Source organism: Monodelphis domestica, chromosome 5, assembly GCF_027887165.1.
Source record: "Monodelphis domestica isolate mMonDom1 chromosome 5, mMonDom1.pri, whole genome shotgun sequence".
Taxonomy (NCBI): domain Eukaryota; kingdom Metazoa; phylum Chordata; class Mammalia; order Didelphimorphia; family Didelphidae; genus Monodelphis; species Monodelphis domestica.
Genome location: NC_077231.1, coordinates 272,538,120 through 272,556,778, shown reverse-complemented (window position 1 = coordinate 272,556,778; position 18,659 = coordinate 272,538,120). Strand labels below are relative to the sequence as shown.

General features: G+C 34.8%; 1 protein-coding gene across 3 annotated transcripts in view; it reads left to right on the top strand.

Annotated features, from left to right (window-relative positions):
- SLC25A40 (solute carrier family 25 member 40) overlaps nt 1-18,659 on the top strand; it is an 89,304-nt gene that overhangs the window by 26,019 nt on the left and 44,626 nt on the right. For all 3 annotated transcript variants that reach the window (XM_007504945.3, XM_001377612.4, XM_007504948.3), the window contains exons 2-8: nt 746-866; nt 2,393-2,452; nt 7,820-7,926; nt 12,124-12,191; nt 13,075-13,196; nt 14,155-14,328; nt 17,595-17,704. In XM_007504945.3, the coding sequence (XP_007505007.1) occupies nt 770-866; nt 2,393-2,452; nt 7,820-7,926; nt 12,124-12,191; nt 13,075-13,196; nt 14,155-14,328; nt 17,595-17,704 (738 nt within the window). In that variant the 5' untranslated portion in view covers nt 746-769. The remainder of the gene's footprint in view (nt 1-745; nt 867-2,392; nt 2,453-7,819; nt 7,927-12,123; nt 12,192-13,074; nt 13,197-14,154; nt 14,329-17,594; nt 17,705-18,659) is intronic.

Below are 18,659 nucleotides of genomic sequence, written 5' to 3'. Positions count from 1 at the left end.
AGTGGCAAGACAAGCCAAGATGACTGATGGTGGCTCAGGATATATGGTCAATGACCTTAGCTTCTTCAATGTAACCAAACTCTTAAGTGCACCGTTAGTGCCTACTTCCACTGCTTTCATGGCTCTTGGAACAAATTGTTCTCATCTGCCCCTTCCACTGGGGAAAGTCTTCATATGCACAGGGTAGACACCCCCTAACCAGCAGATCTGTTAGTTACACTCAATCTGGTTTAGCCCTTCTGCCAAAAGAGTTTATCAGCACTTTATATGCCATAGTTTCTTGGAGCCACAGTTGACAATTAGTGGCCGGTGGGCACCAAAGAAGAAAAGCAGCCCTGAAAAGGGCTCAGCAAACCCTCCTGCTAGAGGCATTGGGCTCCCCTGACTCCCCCGTATACCCCATGCAGATAGCATTTGACTGGTTTTAGCATCTTAGTAATAAGACACAACTCACAGATTGTATATTACATTTACTAGCTCTTTCCAGGACAACTGTGTGCCCTTGGCTACAATGACCAACTCAGATTTAATCACTACTGAAAAAAGTCTGATCTCTGTTCAGTAGTGTTTTGTTCATTTTTTAATGACAAGTTATATCATATATACTCTTTATTATTATTATTAAAACATTTGATGTTGGTATCTCAAAATGTTTAAATCATAGTTATTTATATTTCGTCAACTATTTAAATTTTACAGCTATCAGTTTTGCTAGTTTTCTATTAATTTGGTGGGACATGTTTAGTTTATCTTGCCAGGTATTATCATTATGGAAGATAAAGAGATACCAACAGTGAATCTCACAGTGACACCTTTGCAGCAAATGATGGCCTCATGTACTGGAGCTATACTTACATCACTAATGGGTAAAAAGAATGTCAATAATTTCAGATTTTGTCTAGGAATTTATATAACTTTGGGAAAAGGATATTAGATGGAAGACAGGGAAATTTGATGCTAATAAAATGCCTAGGGTTGATGCAGAGTTTAATAACATTTATTACTTGAAAAAGTAAAAGTAAAAAACTAAAAATAATTTAAACAATAAAATTGTGACAAAAATGGAAATGAATGATCACTGATTCTTCTAATTAAATTAGACTTTTGTTAAGAAAAAAATAATATGCTATCTGTCTCCAGAAACTTGAAAATCTTCTCAGAGAAATAAAATCTATACAGAAATAATGGTAGAGAATGAAATGGCATAAGTGTGTAAGAGTAACACAAACTGTTTTGAGAAATCAGAGGATTAAGAGATAATGTTCTAGCTTTGGAACTTAATCAAAGATGCATAATAAGCTTAGGAGCTTGCTGGGGCTTTAGAAGCCTTTGAATCTTAACCTCCCCTCCCACAATTTTATAGACGAAGAAACTGAGGTATAGAAGTTTAATAACTTATTCTTGGTAAATTCCCAAGTTGAGATTTAAACCCAGGTCTTCTTGACTCCTAATTTGAGTGCTTATGAGAATTGTATCATGCAGATTTTGAATCATTTTAGCCTTCACTTGCCTTCTATAAACTCCTTTATGGTTTAAGAATTCTTATTGTATAATAAGAGATAAATAAATATTCATGGTACAAAAATGTCATTCATATAGTAGTTAACAATTACATATGATATTTGTTTCCATTAACACAGAATACTTTTTTTAAGCCACTTTGGTCCACAGTAAAAAATGTTTTTGCCAAAGAATGGTATTGTAATATTGTCTAATTTGTTTTAAACATATGACAAATAAAAGCAAGCCAAATACTTACAATGTATATTCTTAATGATTACTGCTTGACTTTTGAGATGGTTATTTAGACTTGAAACTGACTTAAACTAATTTTTAAGATTCTCTTGCCACAATTTTCACAAATGTAATAGCACAACCTAGTGGTAGAATTTATTTTTCAACTCCTGTTTAAATTATCTTGCCATTATTTGTTATTTTATTCAGTTTATTTTAAAGACTAGGGGAATAATAAATGTTGAACGAAAGTATAATAATGACTTCTTGAATGTTTTAGCACAATCTTGAAAGCTTTCATTTTGCTGTTTGGAGAACTTTTTTCATTATACGGTATACTACTAGTCTAGTTAGCATAGCATTTAGAATTAGTACTGTATCTGAAGAAAGACTATTTTAGAGTATAGTTTAATGATTTTAAGAGAATCTCACCTTATTTCTTCTCAGTGTTTCTCTTTGAAAGGTTCAAAATGGTACAAATTAAGTGCAATTTAGAAGTAATAGATTTCTGAGAGGATTTTTTTAAAAAATCCTATTTCATAGGAATCTTGTGAGGATTAATCATGTATGGTTCTATATTTTGTCTTCCTTAAGAAGAATTTCTGGTTAATCAAAGGCATTACCTGTCCCTCTAATTACTATTTGTGTGTTTTTATAGTGACACCTTTGGATGTTGTTAAAATTCGTCTTCAAGCTCAGGACCACCAATATCCCAAAAGTATGTACAATTATAATTATGTGTAAAAGTTACAGAATTTTTAATTGTGCCATATTCATTTGTATTTGTAATATATTTCTTCTTTTCTCACTGTTCTCATTATCTCAAAGTTCTTATTAACTAAGAGGCACAGTAGATTGAATGCTGGAATGCTAGAATCAGTAAGACCTGAGTTCAAAAGCAGATTCATATATTCACTAGCTCTGTTATTCTGGGTAAATCAACCTAATTCTGCTTTAGTTTTCTCAGTTGTAAAGAAGGGATAATAAAAGCATCTTTATTTTCCTTATGATAATAAAAAGGATGATATATTTATAAAATGCTTTGCAAAACTTTAAAAGTACTATGTGATCTCTCAATAGCTTTTATGATGATTATTTTGTTGACCTCATACTGAAAGTGGACTGTGTTAAGTGCTGCCTTTTCTTTAGCATAAGCCTTCCTTGTCATGGGGGCTTTGGCCTGTATTGATATTCCCTCAAATATCTGGCCTCCGAGTGACTGCCCTTAACTCCCTGTCACTTCCCCATGACCTCCCCCATAACTGCTTTCTTTCTGTGATCAAGGACTGTGATGTTCCTCTCACTGACCCCAGCCTCCTATTCTTCTGTCTCTTACTGCCTCCTCTTCAACCAGGAGTTCTTTACCTTCAGTCTGTGATCACTTTGATACCTGCATTTCATTATCATTGGCTTCCTATACAATCCTATTTATTTTATTTTATGCTTTTTATAAAGTTCTATTCTGAGAATGGATATGTAGGCTAACATGGCACCAGAGGTGTTCATGACACCGAAAAGATTAAAACCTCCTCCAGTTCTTCATCCTCACTCATCTCTGGTTACTCTGTCTCTTTTTAGGCTTTATCTTATGGTAACTCCATTTGTCTCCATCTTGCCTTTACTCAGACTGCTTGTCCCTTCTGTTATCACTTTGCCAAACTTTAGTGCTGCGATCTCTTTGCCATACACTTTCTCCATTCTTCCTCAAGTGCTCTTGGACATGCTCTGGTTAGGTGCCCTACAAGTATGTTGCCTCAGAACAAGCTTTTTATTCTTTCCTTATTGTCATCTGATGGCCACTGTTCTCAGCCTTTTCTTCTCTCCTCAGTATTCTTATATTATTCCTTTCCTTCTTCCTCTCTGAGGTTTACCAAGAAAATGGAAACCATCTGTTCAGAGATTGCTAGGATTGTTCTTGTGTTACACACTTTAAAATCCCTCTACATCATCCCTCATTGTTCTAATCTCTTGACAAAGAGATGTCCTTTCTGTTTCCAAGTGCACCCCCTTGGCTCCTTCCCTGGGATGCTATCCCCTCCCAGCTCCTTTGGAAGCAATAACTTTTTTTCATTTTCAAAGGCTAATTTTTAAGTTCTGGGTTCTATAGATATTATCTTTCTTTTTCAGACATTAATAGATGTGTTCATCTTAAATGAGCCTATTCACCTTTATGCATTGGCCTGTAGCCTTCTGGATTCATTTAGGGCTGGAAATAAACTTAAAACATAAAATGTTAGAAAGTATCTTAAAGTCATTAGAGTTTAGCTTCATTTTAGTGCTCTTTTCATTTATATTATAATATACTTTGTTTTTTTCTGCTTACTTTATTCTGCCCTACTTCATATAAAATTTTCCATATTTGTCTAAAATTCTTATATTTGTCATTTTAAAGGCACAGTGATAATTACTTTATGTTCTTATATAACAATTTCTTGGCCATTTCCTGATAAATACTTGCTTTGTCTACTTTTTTTTTTCTCCCCAGAACAGAATGAGTATTTTAATATATAATGGGCCTTTTCTTTTGTCTTTAGCCTTCTTGGAGTAAGGGTATTATAGTGGGATTGCCATGTCAAAGGCCATGAATTAAGTGACTTTTCTTGTTTAAGTCTGGATTTTTGGGACCATCTATTATCCAGAACCAATTCATAGTTCTAATTACAGTATGTTAGCATGTCTGAATAACTTCCCAGCATTGACTATAACCATCTTTGCTCCTCTTTAGATGAAAGAAAAAAGCTTTTTAAGTTATTTTTATTTATACTCTTATTTACATCCTTTTACCACTAATTTATTAGGGAATAACTCTTTGTTTTATAAGTTTGGTTCACTTTTCTCTATATCATGGATATCAGAATTTTATCAGAAATCTGATGTAAAAATTGTTCATCTACTTAATAGTTTTTTTTAGATATCCTCATTTTGTTCATACTAAAAGCCTTTTAATTTGAAGTAATAAAAATTATTTGTTTAATCCTTTATGTTCTCTTATCCTTTGTCATATCTGACTAAAATTTTTCATCAAGCTGAAATTATGAAATATCTTCTGATTCTGCCTAATGTTTTGGGTTTTTTTAATGTGACATTTGTGGCATTTTATATGTATCCCTTTGAAGCTTTTTGTGTTACATGGTTCAGGATAATTGGTCTTACCTTGATTTCTGTCAAAATACTTTTTAGTTTTCCTAGAGTTTTTATCAAATAGGGAGTCATTCCCCTATTAGTATATATTTTTGGGCTTTTTGAACATTAGAACTGAACATTGAATTGAATTGTTTCTTTTCCAGGCTTATTTATTATGCCCTTTGTGTGCTTTGTGTTCCAGCCAAAATTACTTTCTTGCTGTTTCCTGTACTTGGGCATTTTTTCCTGCCTCCAGTTTTGCCCAGGATGCCTTTTTACCCAGAGTGCATTCCTTCATTACCATTATCTCCTAGGATCCTTAGCTTTCTTTAGAATTCTCAGCTCATTTGCCACCTCCTGTGGGCATAATTTCCTGATCTTTCTGTAGTCTGTCTTTCCTTAAATCATTTTGTATATACTTATATTTACATGTTTTATTTCCTCTCTTCCCAGTAGAATATGAGTTCCAAGAGGTCAGTTTTCATTTCTGTCTTTGCCTTTGTATCCCCAGCATATGGTACAATGCCTTACATATGAGACATCTTAATAAATTCTCGTTGGGTTGGATTGGGACGTTGCCATGTTTGGGACCTGCAATTAAGCCAAATTGGAGTGTAATTCTAAAGTATATGAAGAGAGCAACATGAAAAGTATCCAAATGGTGAAGGGCTTTAAATGCCAAGCTGAGGAATTTGTGTCTAGTAACAATAGGGCTGTATAAGATTCTTGAGCAAGGGAATGGCATGGTCAGATTGAATGAAGCTCTAGGAGAATCTCAATTCAGCCCTGAATCATCCAAGGGCACTAAAGGTGAGAATCAGGTGAGGTAGACAAGAAATGCTAAGGATAACAACCATGAAGAAATTGTTTTTTGTTATATTGGTGCAAAGAAGAAACTCAAGAAGGAACAGGGACACTAGTTGGCATGGACAGGACAGTGATAAGAGCAAAGAGAAGGAATAGTTGTTCAACTCTTATTTCATTTCTCTTTTTAATGCCAAGGAAAATAATCTCTAGACTAGAAAATACAGAAAGTGTAGCTAATGGGCTATCACTGCGCAAGATAAGTAGGGAGTATGTTAAGGAACCACCTAGATGCCCTTAATGAGTTTTACTTAACTGCTCCAGATGAACTGTATTCTCACCAAAATATCTGGCAGGGTGGGACTACGATTGATGATCTTTGAAAGATAATAGGGAATGGAAGAGAGGGTACTGTAGAACTAAAGAAGGATGAATATTCTAGTGTTCCAAAAAAAAGAGGAAGAGAATAGAGTCTGAAAGGAGAATTGTTCTCCCAGGCAAAATTCTAGAATGTGTTATTAATGAGATAGAGAGTGAACACCCCTTCAAAAGGAAGCTGTGTTCACAGAGAACTGGCACAAATGCATCAAGAACAAGTCATTTAATATTAATCTCATTTTTTTGAGTGAGTTACTAAACTTGTAGATCAGAAAAATTATGTAGATATCACCTACCTAGATTCTGATAGAGCATCTGAGAAGTCTCTCATGTTATTCCTTTGAAAAATGAGTAAAAGTGGGCTACACAGTGGTACAGGTAAGTGAATCAGAACTGGCCACATCCAGATTCATGAATATTTGGAAGAGGGCTGTGGTGGAATGTTTGACCCTTTACTATTGGCCATTTTTATCAGTGATGTAGATAAAGTCATAAATGGAATACTTGTCAATTTTTTTTTTGTCATCTCTCATAGAGGTTCCATCTTAGAATCAATACTAAGTTTTGGTTTAGAAGGCAGAAGAGTGATGAGGGCTAGCAGTGAGATTAAGTGACTTGCCCAGAGTCACACAGTTAGGATGTGTCTGAGGTCACAGTTGAACCAAGAACCTCCTGTCTCTATGCCTGGCTCTCAATACAGTGAGCCACCCAGCTGTGCCCTCTTCAGATTTGATGCCAAGGCAGGTAGTGGGGAATATCATCTGGTTTGTTAACAGTATCAGCATCTAAAAACATGCTAGAATATTAGACCAGATCTAATAAGATGAAATTTAAGGAGGAGGATAGGGAATGAACTTAGGATTTCATTGCAGGGAATCTCCCTTTAGTAGTATGGGTCAATACCTTCTCACAGCTCACAGTCTTGGAGAACTGCCTCAAAAATTGTGAGGTTGTGGGCCTTTCTCCAGATCCCAGAGTCAGTGTGTGTCAGAAAGAGGTCACAAACTGAGATCTTTGTGGCTCAGGCCAGCTTTTTCTTCCCCAGGCCATATTGCCTTTCAGAAAGGTAAGTGCAGCCTTACACTTGTCAGTTCAGGATGGGACAGATACTGCTAGGTAGCAGCTAAAAAAGACTTACACATTTTAGGGAAAACTCAGCCAATACAGATGCTGTCAACCTGTGAACCGAGGCTGCATGAGGGAGAAGCAGGGCCAGGACTGACCTGCTGTAACCTTTCCTCTTCACACTGACGTGGCTGGAGCCTTGTTTTCCGTTCTAGGTGATTGGCTCAGTAGTTAAACTGGGAACAACCAGAATGGTGGCAGGCCTCAGGATCATGCAGTAGGAGTTGGGAATGTTTATCCTGGAGCAAAGAGGACAGGGTCACTCCTTCCAGTACCTAAGGCGCTATTGTGGGAAACAGAGGTATTTGGCTCTGCTGGGTTGAAGAGAGTAAACTACTCATTGGATGGAAGTTGTAAAGAAACCCAGTCCTTACTATAAGGAAAACTTTCTCACTAGAGCTATCAGAAACTGGCCTGGAGCGAGCGCCGCATCCCTGGAGATCTTCAAGGGAAAACTGAATGACCTCCCGTCAGCTCTGTCCCAGAGGTTTCTCTTGTTCAAATAGAGATTGAACTAGTCGGCCTCTGGGATCTTTTGCAATTCTGTGATTCTCTGATTAGTGTTTAATTTTTAAGATCAGCAAATAAACTTTCAGAGTGCATATCTATAAAGGGAATGCCATTATTTGAAATGACTTGTGGTATTTTTCATTAGGAAGGTGTTTTTTATATTGTAATGGACTGATGGATCATCTGTATTACTGTGACGAGGGTAGCCACAAAGCATGGTACAAGAAGCCTGGCCGTTTCAGTGGAACATTGGTAAGGAAATTGCACTAAATCATCATTTTCTATTTTTAAAGCCCCATACAGTAATGTAAAATCTCTTTATACTGTCAATCCCTGGTCACCTTTAGTGGAAATTGGAAAGGACCATAAAGTCTCTTCCACAGCTGGGTGGCCTTAGACACGTTCCCTGGGCTACTTGGGCTTCAGGTTTCTGCTCTTTGCGATAGAGGTTGAACTGGATGGTCTTTCTGTGATTCTAAATGCATTTCTGTGCCTTCCTTTATTCTCATTCATCTCTTGGTGATTTTTCTAAATGCATCCTCCTGCTTGAAGATGGTTTTATTTCTCTTCCACTATTTGTTTTGGGTAAGATGTGCTTGGGTCAGAGTATGGTTTGAAAGGTAAAGCCATCCATTCTCAGTTAGGAGAGAAAAAGCAAGGAGCTGTTAAAAGTTAAGGACAGAGAGAGGAACCGAAACCCCTTTCCATCTTCCCTTCACCCCAGTTTGCTTCCTGCCCTCCTCTATGCTTGCTGTATAATAATGCACAAGTCCATTAGGTCTCTCTGAGCCTTCGTGTCCTCATCTGTAAAGTAAGGGAGTCCTTTCTAGCACTAATGTTCTGGGACTGTAAGGCCTCACAGCGTGAAGCCACAGCAGTGTGAGTAGTGGTGGAGAGAGAGCTGTCCTCCAGCTTAGGAAACTTGCCTTCATGGCCCCCATCTCTGATACCCTGGTAGCTGGAACCTGCACAGGTCTCTGAACTTCTCACTGCCCCAAGCAACTCTCTCAAGACTTTGAAGTTGTAGAGTAGTTGCAGATTGGCATTAGTGGGGGTTTCCTTATAACAGAATTGACTATACCAATTAAAGCCCAAATTCAAGCTAAAAAAGAGGGTTTGAATCCCGCCTTGAATATTTATTAGTTGTAGGACTCAGGGAAAATTCATTTAACCTTTCTAGGCCTCAGCTTATCTGCAAAATGGTGTTAACAGTCCCTGCCTTCCAGGGAAAAATAAGTTTTAATGTATATAAATTTCTTTGTGAACCTTAAAGTACCTTGTAAATGTTATCAGCAGAGCACTTGGGTTCATATGTCACCTCCAACTCTCTGGGCCTCAGTTTTGTCTTGTTTAAAATGAAAGCATTGAACTAGATAACCTCTGAGGTCCCATCTCCAAACCTGATCTTATGATATATTTTCCACTAGATAAGTAGTCAAAGGATGTGAACAAATACCTTTTAGGAGGAGAAATGTAAATGTTCATCTACAATTGCAAAGGTTGTTCCACGTCTGTAATAAGAAAAATTAAAATGAATGAAAACAAAATAATTAAAACGACCCAGTTTTCATTTTATACCTATAAATTTGACAAAGATGATAAAATAAAGAAAAAGCCTTAAGAGGTCATGGTAATACAGATACACTAGTTTTCTGAGGGAGCTGTGAATTATTCTAACCAGATTAGAAAGCAATTTGGAATTATATGGAAAAAGTAGGTAAAATTGTTGATATATTTTGTGATAAATGCCCTGTGATAGCATTCCTGGCATTTACATCAAGGAAGTCAAAGGCAGAAAAAAAGATTTTATATGTAACAAAGCAGAGTCATTGCAGCATAGTAGATAGAGAGCCGGCCTCAGGAAGACCTTGATTCAAGTCCTGCCCTTTACCTATCCTGAGCAAGTCAATTAACTTCTCAGTATATCAGATATTTCTCAGTGACAGTAAGCTGTAGAGAAGGTATCAGCCTGCACAGGAGGAGTTGCTTTTACCAATGAAATCACCTCTCTAGTCTTTATCCCTAAATAAAAGCGAGATTAATAAAAGCATTCTTTGTGGTCACAAAAAACAGGTGATGACTGAACAGATTGTTGTATTTGAATATAATGGGATCATGGCTGCCTTTCTCCCATCTCTAGCCCCACTTCTAGGATACTTAGAATCCTTCGAAGCTTATTTCCAATCCCTGCTCCTCTGTAAGACCTTTCCTGACACAGAATGCAAGCTCTTTGAGGTCTAGGACTGTTTAATTTTAGTCTTCATATTCCCAGTGCCTAGTATAATGCCTGATGCACAGCAAGCAATGAGTAAATGCTTTTTGGAGGATTGATAAATATGCCTTATCTTATTAGAGTTTGAACAGTTTTCCAAGTGGTTATTGAAAAAATGTTTTCTTTCTGTTCTTATCTTTTTTGGATTGGCAAATTCCTGCCTAAGCCCCTATGTGGGATGGGCTGCAGCCACGATTCACTTTACCCACAGGTCAACTTGCTCTGCCAATATTTCTTCTTCCTCTTTACCAACTGTCTTATTCAGTGTGGACACTCTTCTGCCTCCCTTTACAGCTCATCTTTTTCTGTTATCTTTTCAAACTGGAATGTAAGCTACATGAATGTGAGCATGCATGGCCTACATTGTTTTATTTGTATCACCAGTGTGCAACATTATACCCTGTGCTCAATAAATACTTTTGTCTGTTTGTCTTTCCTTTAAATTCTGTGAAATATGTTGTTATTTTGCTGGTCATGTTACCTTTTTTTTTTCTGACTCTTGGGATGTCTACATAGTCACCACATGATCTACAGACTGGAGACATTTTCATCTCTTCTTTGTCCCTATTTCCTTAGGTTTTTTTCTCTTGTTTCATAGTATTTCAAAGATTATGATGTAGAATGAAAATAGTAAAGCGTAGATACTCCTACTTTGACACTCTTCTTTAGATATTATCTACTGTTTCTCCAATATATATATATAATGCTGTTTCTTAGTTTCAAATACTTTTAAAATTTATTAAAGAAAAATCCTCTTAAAAATTTTTTTTTTGTCAAATGCTTTTACTGAAGCTAATTGATGGATAATTTGTTTTCTTGCTGGTAAGATATTAAACTTATTGCTATACTAATAGAGGATCATTCTTGCAATCCAGAAATTAATAATACTTGATCATAAAAATGATTATTGGTATAAATAATAACTATCATTTTGTATAATATAATATAACACTTTTAAGATTTGCAAAGCATTTTATAGATATTTCATGCTTATAACAGCCTTTTTAGGGTAGGTGCTTTTATGATTCCAATTTTCCATGTAGAGGTTGTAACTTGCCCAGAGTCATACAACTAATGAGGAAGTATTCAAACTTAGGGCTTCTGATTCTTAAGTCCAGTGTGTACTGGATAAGTATAAGTATACTATGCGATCCCTTTGATATAGTGCTGTATCTTGGCAGTGTGGAGTTATTAATTATTATTATTATTGTGTTAAGGTTTGTTAATTGGCATTATAGACCTATAAACTTTCCCATCTTTAAGGTTTTTTAACAATAATTTACATGAAGGCATACTCAGCAAGGATGTTAGTAAGGAAAAGGCAAACTTACAAAAGTGATCTTCTGAGTAGATCTTATCTTTATCATCACATAGTTGATTAAAGTCTGTAAAGAATATAAGTGATGTCAGCAAGGATGCTATCAGGTAGTGAAATGGAGAGACAGTGAAAGAAGTGAACCACATACTGAAATTATTTATTTAGAAAGTTGAGGTTTGGGGGCAAAATGCAACAATGATTTGAAGAATTAGGTCAGCTTATAGTTTTATATACATTTTATATACATATTTATATATGTGTATACACACATAGATAGATAGTAATGTCATTTCAACTTGTAGTTTCTTTTTCTTTTTCTTTTTTTTTAATCTTGCCTGGTTTAGAAAAACCAGTTTTTGGACTCCCTAAGTTGTATTGCTCTATATTATGGGTACCTAAATTGACAGTTACATGAGTCGAAAGCCAGAATTGATTTTGATAAGAAGAAAAGTCATCTGGATAGAATTTTAATTATGCTTTTTTGGGGGGGTTGAGAGAGAAGTACTTTTTATAAACATATGTTTACATATATATAAACAAACATAAACATATTTATAAATACATCCAGAATGAAGTAGAATAGCAGAATGTTAAAATGAAGGAAGCCTTACAGATCAGTTAAATTCCATGTTATGGAGGGAAACTGACTTGCCACAGGCAATTTATAAATGGCAGAGCCAAGACTCAGATTCAGATCTTCCTAATATTAGTTCAGCATGCTTCATATGTATTATTGAGGTAGATTTTTTAATGAGGTAAAAAAAATAATGAAAATTCATTAAGAAAAATTACTACTAAGTCTCTGTGTCAGCAAGCTCAGAAGAACATTATTAGTCATTCTTTTCCAATTACATTTTAGGATGCCTTTTTGAAAATTATTCGAAATGAGGGCATAAAATCCTTGTGGAGTGGTCTTCCTCCTACACTGTGAGTTGGAATTTGATTTTTTTATACTACCTATATTGTGCCTGTGTATGATTCCACAACATTGAAGTGCTTTATTTCATTTGTAAAAAAAATTAAGTTTCTCATTCTCTAGGTCAGCCTCATACTGAAGGATATATATAATATTAAATATATAATATGTGAATATAAATATTATATGAAATATGCTATGGTTTGTTTTTCTGTTTAAATAGCTGTCATTTCCCCAAAATTCCACAATATTTATATATGAGTTAATATGTCACTGGTAAGTTTTATTGATAAAATTATAATTGGGCTTTATGTAACAAAAAATTGTTAATAACTAGTGCCAAGACTAGTAGTACTCATGTTGCCCAACTATTATTCTTTTCATTAGATTTCATTATAGACTGTTCTTTTTTTAAAAAATATTATCACTGAGGTCTTATAAGTACCACACTTTAGGTGGTTTATATAGTCTTATAGTATAAATATATTTTAGATGTTTCTAAGATGAGAGTGTCTATCCCTGGTTCCTGACTTGAATGAATAACAAAGATACAGTATTTAATTAAAAACATATATTGATGATCTATCAAATGTAATACCCAATATCTCATTAGTTCTTGCATAGAGGTTTTAGTTTTTCTTTCCTCCCTAGAGTGTATCAATAGGTTGATATGGGACAGGTTATTTCTCCTGTTGAAGAGGTGAACAAGACAGACCAAAGAAGTCTGAAAATTGCTGCCTTAGAGGACTTGTGATATTCTTCAACCAGAGCAAAGTTTGAGGGTTTTAGCTTTTATCTAATTCAGCTTGCTTTTGTAGTGAGTACTTCAGATTGCTTTTGAGCATGCACTGAGCTTTCTTGTCTTTGGGTTCTTAACTGATCTGTCTTTTTCAGAGTGATGGCAGTTCCTGCTACAGTTATATACTTTACTTGTTATGACCAGTTATCTTCATTTATGAAGTCTAAACTAGAAAATGATGCCTACATACCAATTTTTGCTGGAATTCTGGCCAGATGTGAGTCAAAGTCTACTATGTTATTTTTAAATCCACTTTGTAGTGGTGCTATTTTATTTGCACATCCTCCATAGAGCTAATAATACCAGCATCATTATGTATAGCATTGTTACAGTTTACAGAGTGATTTTCTTATAATAATCCTGTGAGGAAGTTGAAACTCCAAGATTCAAGATCTTAGAGATCCTAGATAGAAGGGCTTCAGATTCCAGGTCTAAGGTGCTTTCTGTGATAACTTGCTGCTGCAGGCATCATGTAATTCAGTGCTTTGCACATAATGGGCACTTGACAAATTATTATTGAGTTACATTGCCACAGTCAGGGTCAAAAGACCTTTTGATAAGGAGTTCTACACTTCCACAGAATTTTGTGATATCTATCATAGATCAAAAAAGTTCCTTGCTAAACTTAGCTTGGATTTCCCTCCTTCTGAAGGCCTCACCTTTGAGTCTATAGATCAGAAATTAGGCAAACTTAGTGCCTCAAGCCCACCCAAGAAAGATGAACTTGTGTGTGTTTGATTGGATTCAGATCAACTGATCTTTTTCCATCTAGACATGGATGCTCAGAGATAAGTCCGAAGCAAGAGAGCTTCTACCCATTAGAAGTGAAGTGTGAAGGGTGCTGGTTGGAAAGGGGTTTTTGCCATGGCCTTTGTTGAGTTATAGGGAATGAATTGATATTATACTTGAATGGACAGGGACCTGGAATGAGAAGAACCAGGATATCATAGGAAAGAGGAGTTTGGTAAATATCACCTGAGAAAAAGGATGTCTCATGAAATATGTGGGAAATCTGTAGTGATAAAAAAGTTGTAATATAGTGGTAGCAGTATATATTTGGGACCTAAAGTTTGATCACACCTCAAGTGAAATATGGAACTTTTATTAATATCAGTAAGACATTAAATTATGCTTTTTCATGTATACTTTGACATATGTATGTATATTATTTTCAGTAGGTGCAGTAACTGTAATAAGTCCCTTAGAGTTGATTAGAACCAAAATGCAATCCAAGGCATTTTCTTATAAGGAATTACATCTGTTTATCAGAAGGAAATTGTCACAGGATGGTTGGATTTCACTCTGGAGGGGTTGGAGTCCTACTGTTCTTAGAGATGTGCCTTTCTCAGGTAGGATTTATCTCTTTAGTATGAATTGTAGTATGAATTTTAGATTGTGTTTGGTTACTTATGTTATGTGTACACTTTGTAAATGAATCATATTTTAAGCCTCTCTTGGGTTGTGTTATCATCTTTTATACCTCAAAAATGCCAGAATCCATGCTGAGCTTCTAGATATAAATAAATTGAAGCATATTTATGATCCACATTTTGCCTCTTATTCTCCCATTTGGTTCACATTTGACAAAATTTTGTTTGGTGAATGAAAGCTTACTTTAATATTAGTCTGAACATAACATAATTAGTAGAATAAATTAGTACTTTCACTAAAAAGAAAAGTATTTTAAGGTCAGCCATGGATGATATGGGGTTCATTTAGATGACAACATTTTTACCACTGCTCTCCATGGAATCATCAAAGAATATTAGAAAGTCGACTCCTTTGAATTCGCTGAATTTGATTGTTGTATGAGTTATCAGCAGAAAGTTACTTCATAAGTAAGGGGATCCTAGTTGCTGAGAAATTTTTAAATTATGAAAAAGAAACGGTATGAAAGATAATGCTCGTATCACAACAACTTCTGCTTGTCTAACACCTACATGAATTATGTTTTCTCCTCCTTATTCTCTTGTTTCTCTTCCCTCTTCTTTTCTCTGCTGCTCCTTTGTTTTATCCTTTTCTTCTCTTAGTTTCTTTCATGCATGTTGGCATATACTGTTTTGATACATAAGATCATGGAACTGTATGATTTAAGATCAGTTAAACACCAGTGTCTTAATCCTCTCCCCATTCCAGAGAGATATCTAATCTCTGAAAGATATCTAAAGAAGAAAAGGCAGTGCTTCTTTGCAGTCTGTTTCACTGGTTAGTTTTAAAAAGTAAGATTTTTAAGCCAAATCAAACCTGCCTGTCTTCTTGTCTTATGTAAAAAAATAAGATATTAAGCAGTAACTTCTTACATACTTATAAACTTAGGCAGCTAGGTGGTAGAGTGAGTGGTAAACTGTTGGAGTTAGAACATTTGGGTTCAAATCCTTACTCACTTACTAGCTGTGTGACCCTGGGCAAGTATTTTAACCTATCTTTGCCTCAGTTTCCTCATTTTTAAGGATAGCATCAACCTTGTAGTTTTGAAGATCATTTAAGATACTATGTAAAATGCATGGAAAACCTAAAAGAGGTGTATCAGTTCTTGCTAGTATTGTCATCCTTCTGAACTTCTCTTCCATAGTTCCTTATTTTAGCTGTTGAAAATATTTTTCATAGTACCTTTTCCCTTACTTCTTATACTTGTATTCTTTAATTCTAGTTTTTCCACATTTTTTTAAGAAGCAGACTAGAATTTAAGCTGAATCTTAAGAATTTCATAACTCTGGCAATAATGAATTTTTAAAATATAAAGATAATTTCCTGGTTCTTGTAAGTCCTCCTCTTAATATACATTCTATTATTATGGTGCATAGGTATTTTTTAGCAATGATATATTGCAAAATCCCAATTCCATTACCATTTGCTACCAAGTTTTTCTGCTATCCTTATGCTTACTTAATCTTTTTTCCATCCTCTGTGGGGTTTTTTCTAGGTGGGTGGGGGACAAAAAGGGACTCTTATCTGTAGCTACCAGTTGCTATCACACCATTACAATGAACTGTCTAGCAATTAGTAACACTGTCATAATAAATATAATTCATGATGTAACATACAGAAATTTCTTGGATTCATGTTCTCTCCCTTTTCTCTTCCCTCCCTGAGCTGACAGGCAATTCCATTGCGTTATTCATGTATTATCACTCAATACCTATTTTTATATTATTCATTTTTGTAATAGAGTAATATTTTAAGACCAAAATTCCAAAGCATGTGCCAATATAAAAAAGTGATAAATCATGTTTCCTTCTGTGATTCTACTCCCATGGTTCTTTCTCTAGATATGGATAGTATTTTCTCAGAAGTCCCTTGGGATTGTCCTGGATCATTGCATTGGCTGCAAGTAGAGCAGTCCATTACACTTAATTGCCCCCACAATACTTCAGTTACTGTGTACAATGTTCTCCTGTACAGAAATTTTTAAAGCAATCCCAGTATTGTGATATAAATTAAATTGTTCTATCATTAAGCTTGTAAAGTTACCAATAACTGAATTTATTCTGATTTTAATTTTAACTAAATAGGCTTAAGCAGCAACTTATCCTGACTCCATTCTAGGAGTTAATAGTATTCTAAAGAGTTCTTTTGAATTTTGAGTTCTATGTGGTTTAAAAAAAACAAACACTTTAGTTATCTTGCCTTATCAGAGAGAATGGGTAGTTCCTCTCCTCAGCTACTTTAGTGACTGAATTGCAACTTCCTGACTAATTTCTAATTGCTTTTCACAATCACAACAAAAATGTCTCAGCTGAAAGTGACCAAAAAATTAGACTTATACCTTATTCTCCATAATGCTGTTTTTCTAGTCAGAAAAAAAGTTAACCACAACTACTTATATATTTCCCTGTAATTCCCTCTTTTCCCCATTTATCAGTACTTCACTTAAATTGAAAGAGATTTCTTACCAAAATTATCTTTTTCAGAAAGCTTTCTTTTTATGTCACATTTCATTTTTGATTAAATCCTGCCCATCTAGACTTCTATTGTGAAAAGATGAAAAATGAAAAAAAACTGGTTCAGCAAATCTTATTATAAAAAATTACCTATATATTATACAATATTTCCCACTCATAATCTCTTGAATCCCTGTAGTAAAATGAGGTAGATGCATTTTCTTAACTCTCTTCCCCAGTCAAGTTTGGTCATTATAATATGAAAAATAATCATCGTATTTATTTTTTTTTTATAAAGAAATTCTTGAGCCTGTGCCTTTAACATAGAGAGGAATAAGGCTGAATTTTTGTGAAAATGCTATTGTGGATTATTTTAAATAATGTTTTAGGTTGTTTATGCCAGTGGCATCAAACTCAAATTGAAACAAGCCCCATATGTAAGGATTCCTGCAGGCCACATGATAACTTAGAAAACCACATATTGACATTATGTTCTATATTTTTGTTGATTTTGTTAAATATTTCCCCAGTTACATTTTAATATGGTTTGCCCGCACTTTTATATGCCACCTAAAAATGTGCTTGAGTAGAGAAAAACTGAGCAGAAAACAAATGGGCTGTTGATTCTGTCCTAGATTAAATATTTTCTTTTCTCCATTTATTAATATAGTACAGATTTATAATAGGAGCTTTTGTATTCCATTTCTCAAAATATTTCTTTTCTCTTTTCACAGCAATGTACTGGTATAACTTTGAAGTGCTTAAGAAGTGGCTTTGCAAATGCTCTGATAATCATGAGTCAACCTTTGCGATTAATTTTACTGCAGGAGCATTATCTGGTTCTGTGAGTCATTTTTCTATTATTAATATTTTAGAATAATTATGGTCATGTAATTTTAAATTGTATATATAAATACTAAGTGAAATAATGTGTAAATAGTTTTTTTGATGGGGGAAAAGTGTCTAATCTTAGAATTTTATTGGCACAAGTACCTGTGGGTTTAGAAACTCCCTCTAACAATGCAGATCACCAAGTCCTCGGTAGCTTATGATTGCAGGTAGTTGCCTAAGTTGCTGAAATGTTGTCCCTATTGAGGATGTCAGAGGCTAGACTCAAATCTATCTCTTCTTGATTCTAAAGCTAACCCTCTGCCATTGCATCATTCTTCTTCTTATGTCACATATCTGTCCTGTGCCTTAAAAAGACTTTAAAACAATTCAGCCATTCAAAAAAGTGGTTTTCTGAAGTATTTAAAATACTGCCTAAGTATAATAAACCAAATGCTTTAAACATAGTAAAATATATATGTAGATACTAAAATAAACATGGGCCTTTAAAAAAGATTCTCTCCATTGACAACTCATGTCAAATTTTTGACCAACTTATATAGGTTATAGATTTAGAAGTGGTGGGGATTTCAAAGGTTTTTCGCTTTATAAATGAGGAAACTGAGCTCCAGGGAGTTTAAAGGACTTATCCAAGACTTTGCAAGTTGCATCAGAAGAGGAGAAACCCATTTGTGATTCTTATTAGGTCATTGATATCTGTGGATAACCAGTAATTATAATTCATATTTAAGTCACTTGTTCTTTCACATATATTAATTCATTTATCAATCTGGACTTCTTGGGTACCTATTAGTGCCTCCTAATCACTTCATGTTTTTTTGTGAACATCTTGTATTGATTTGTCTCTGAACATGCTTTGGCCTCCAGTAGAATATAATTCAGTTCTCTGAGGGCAGGAACTATCCTGTCTTTATATTTGTATCCCTAGAGTCTTCTGGATTTTGGCACAT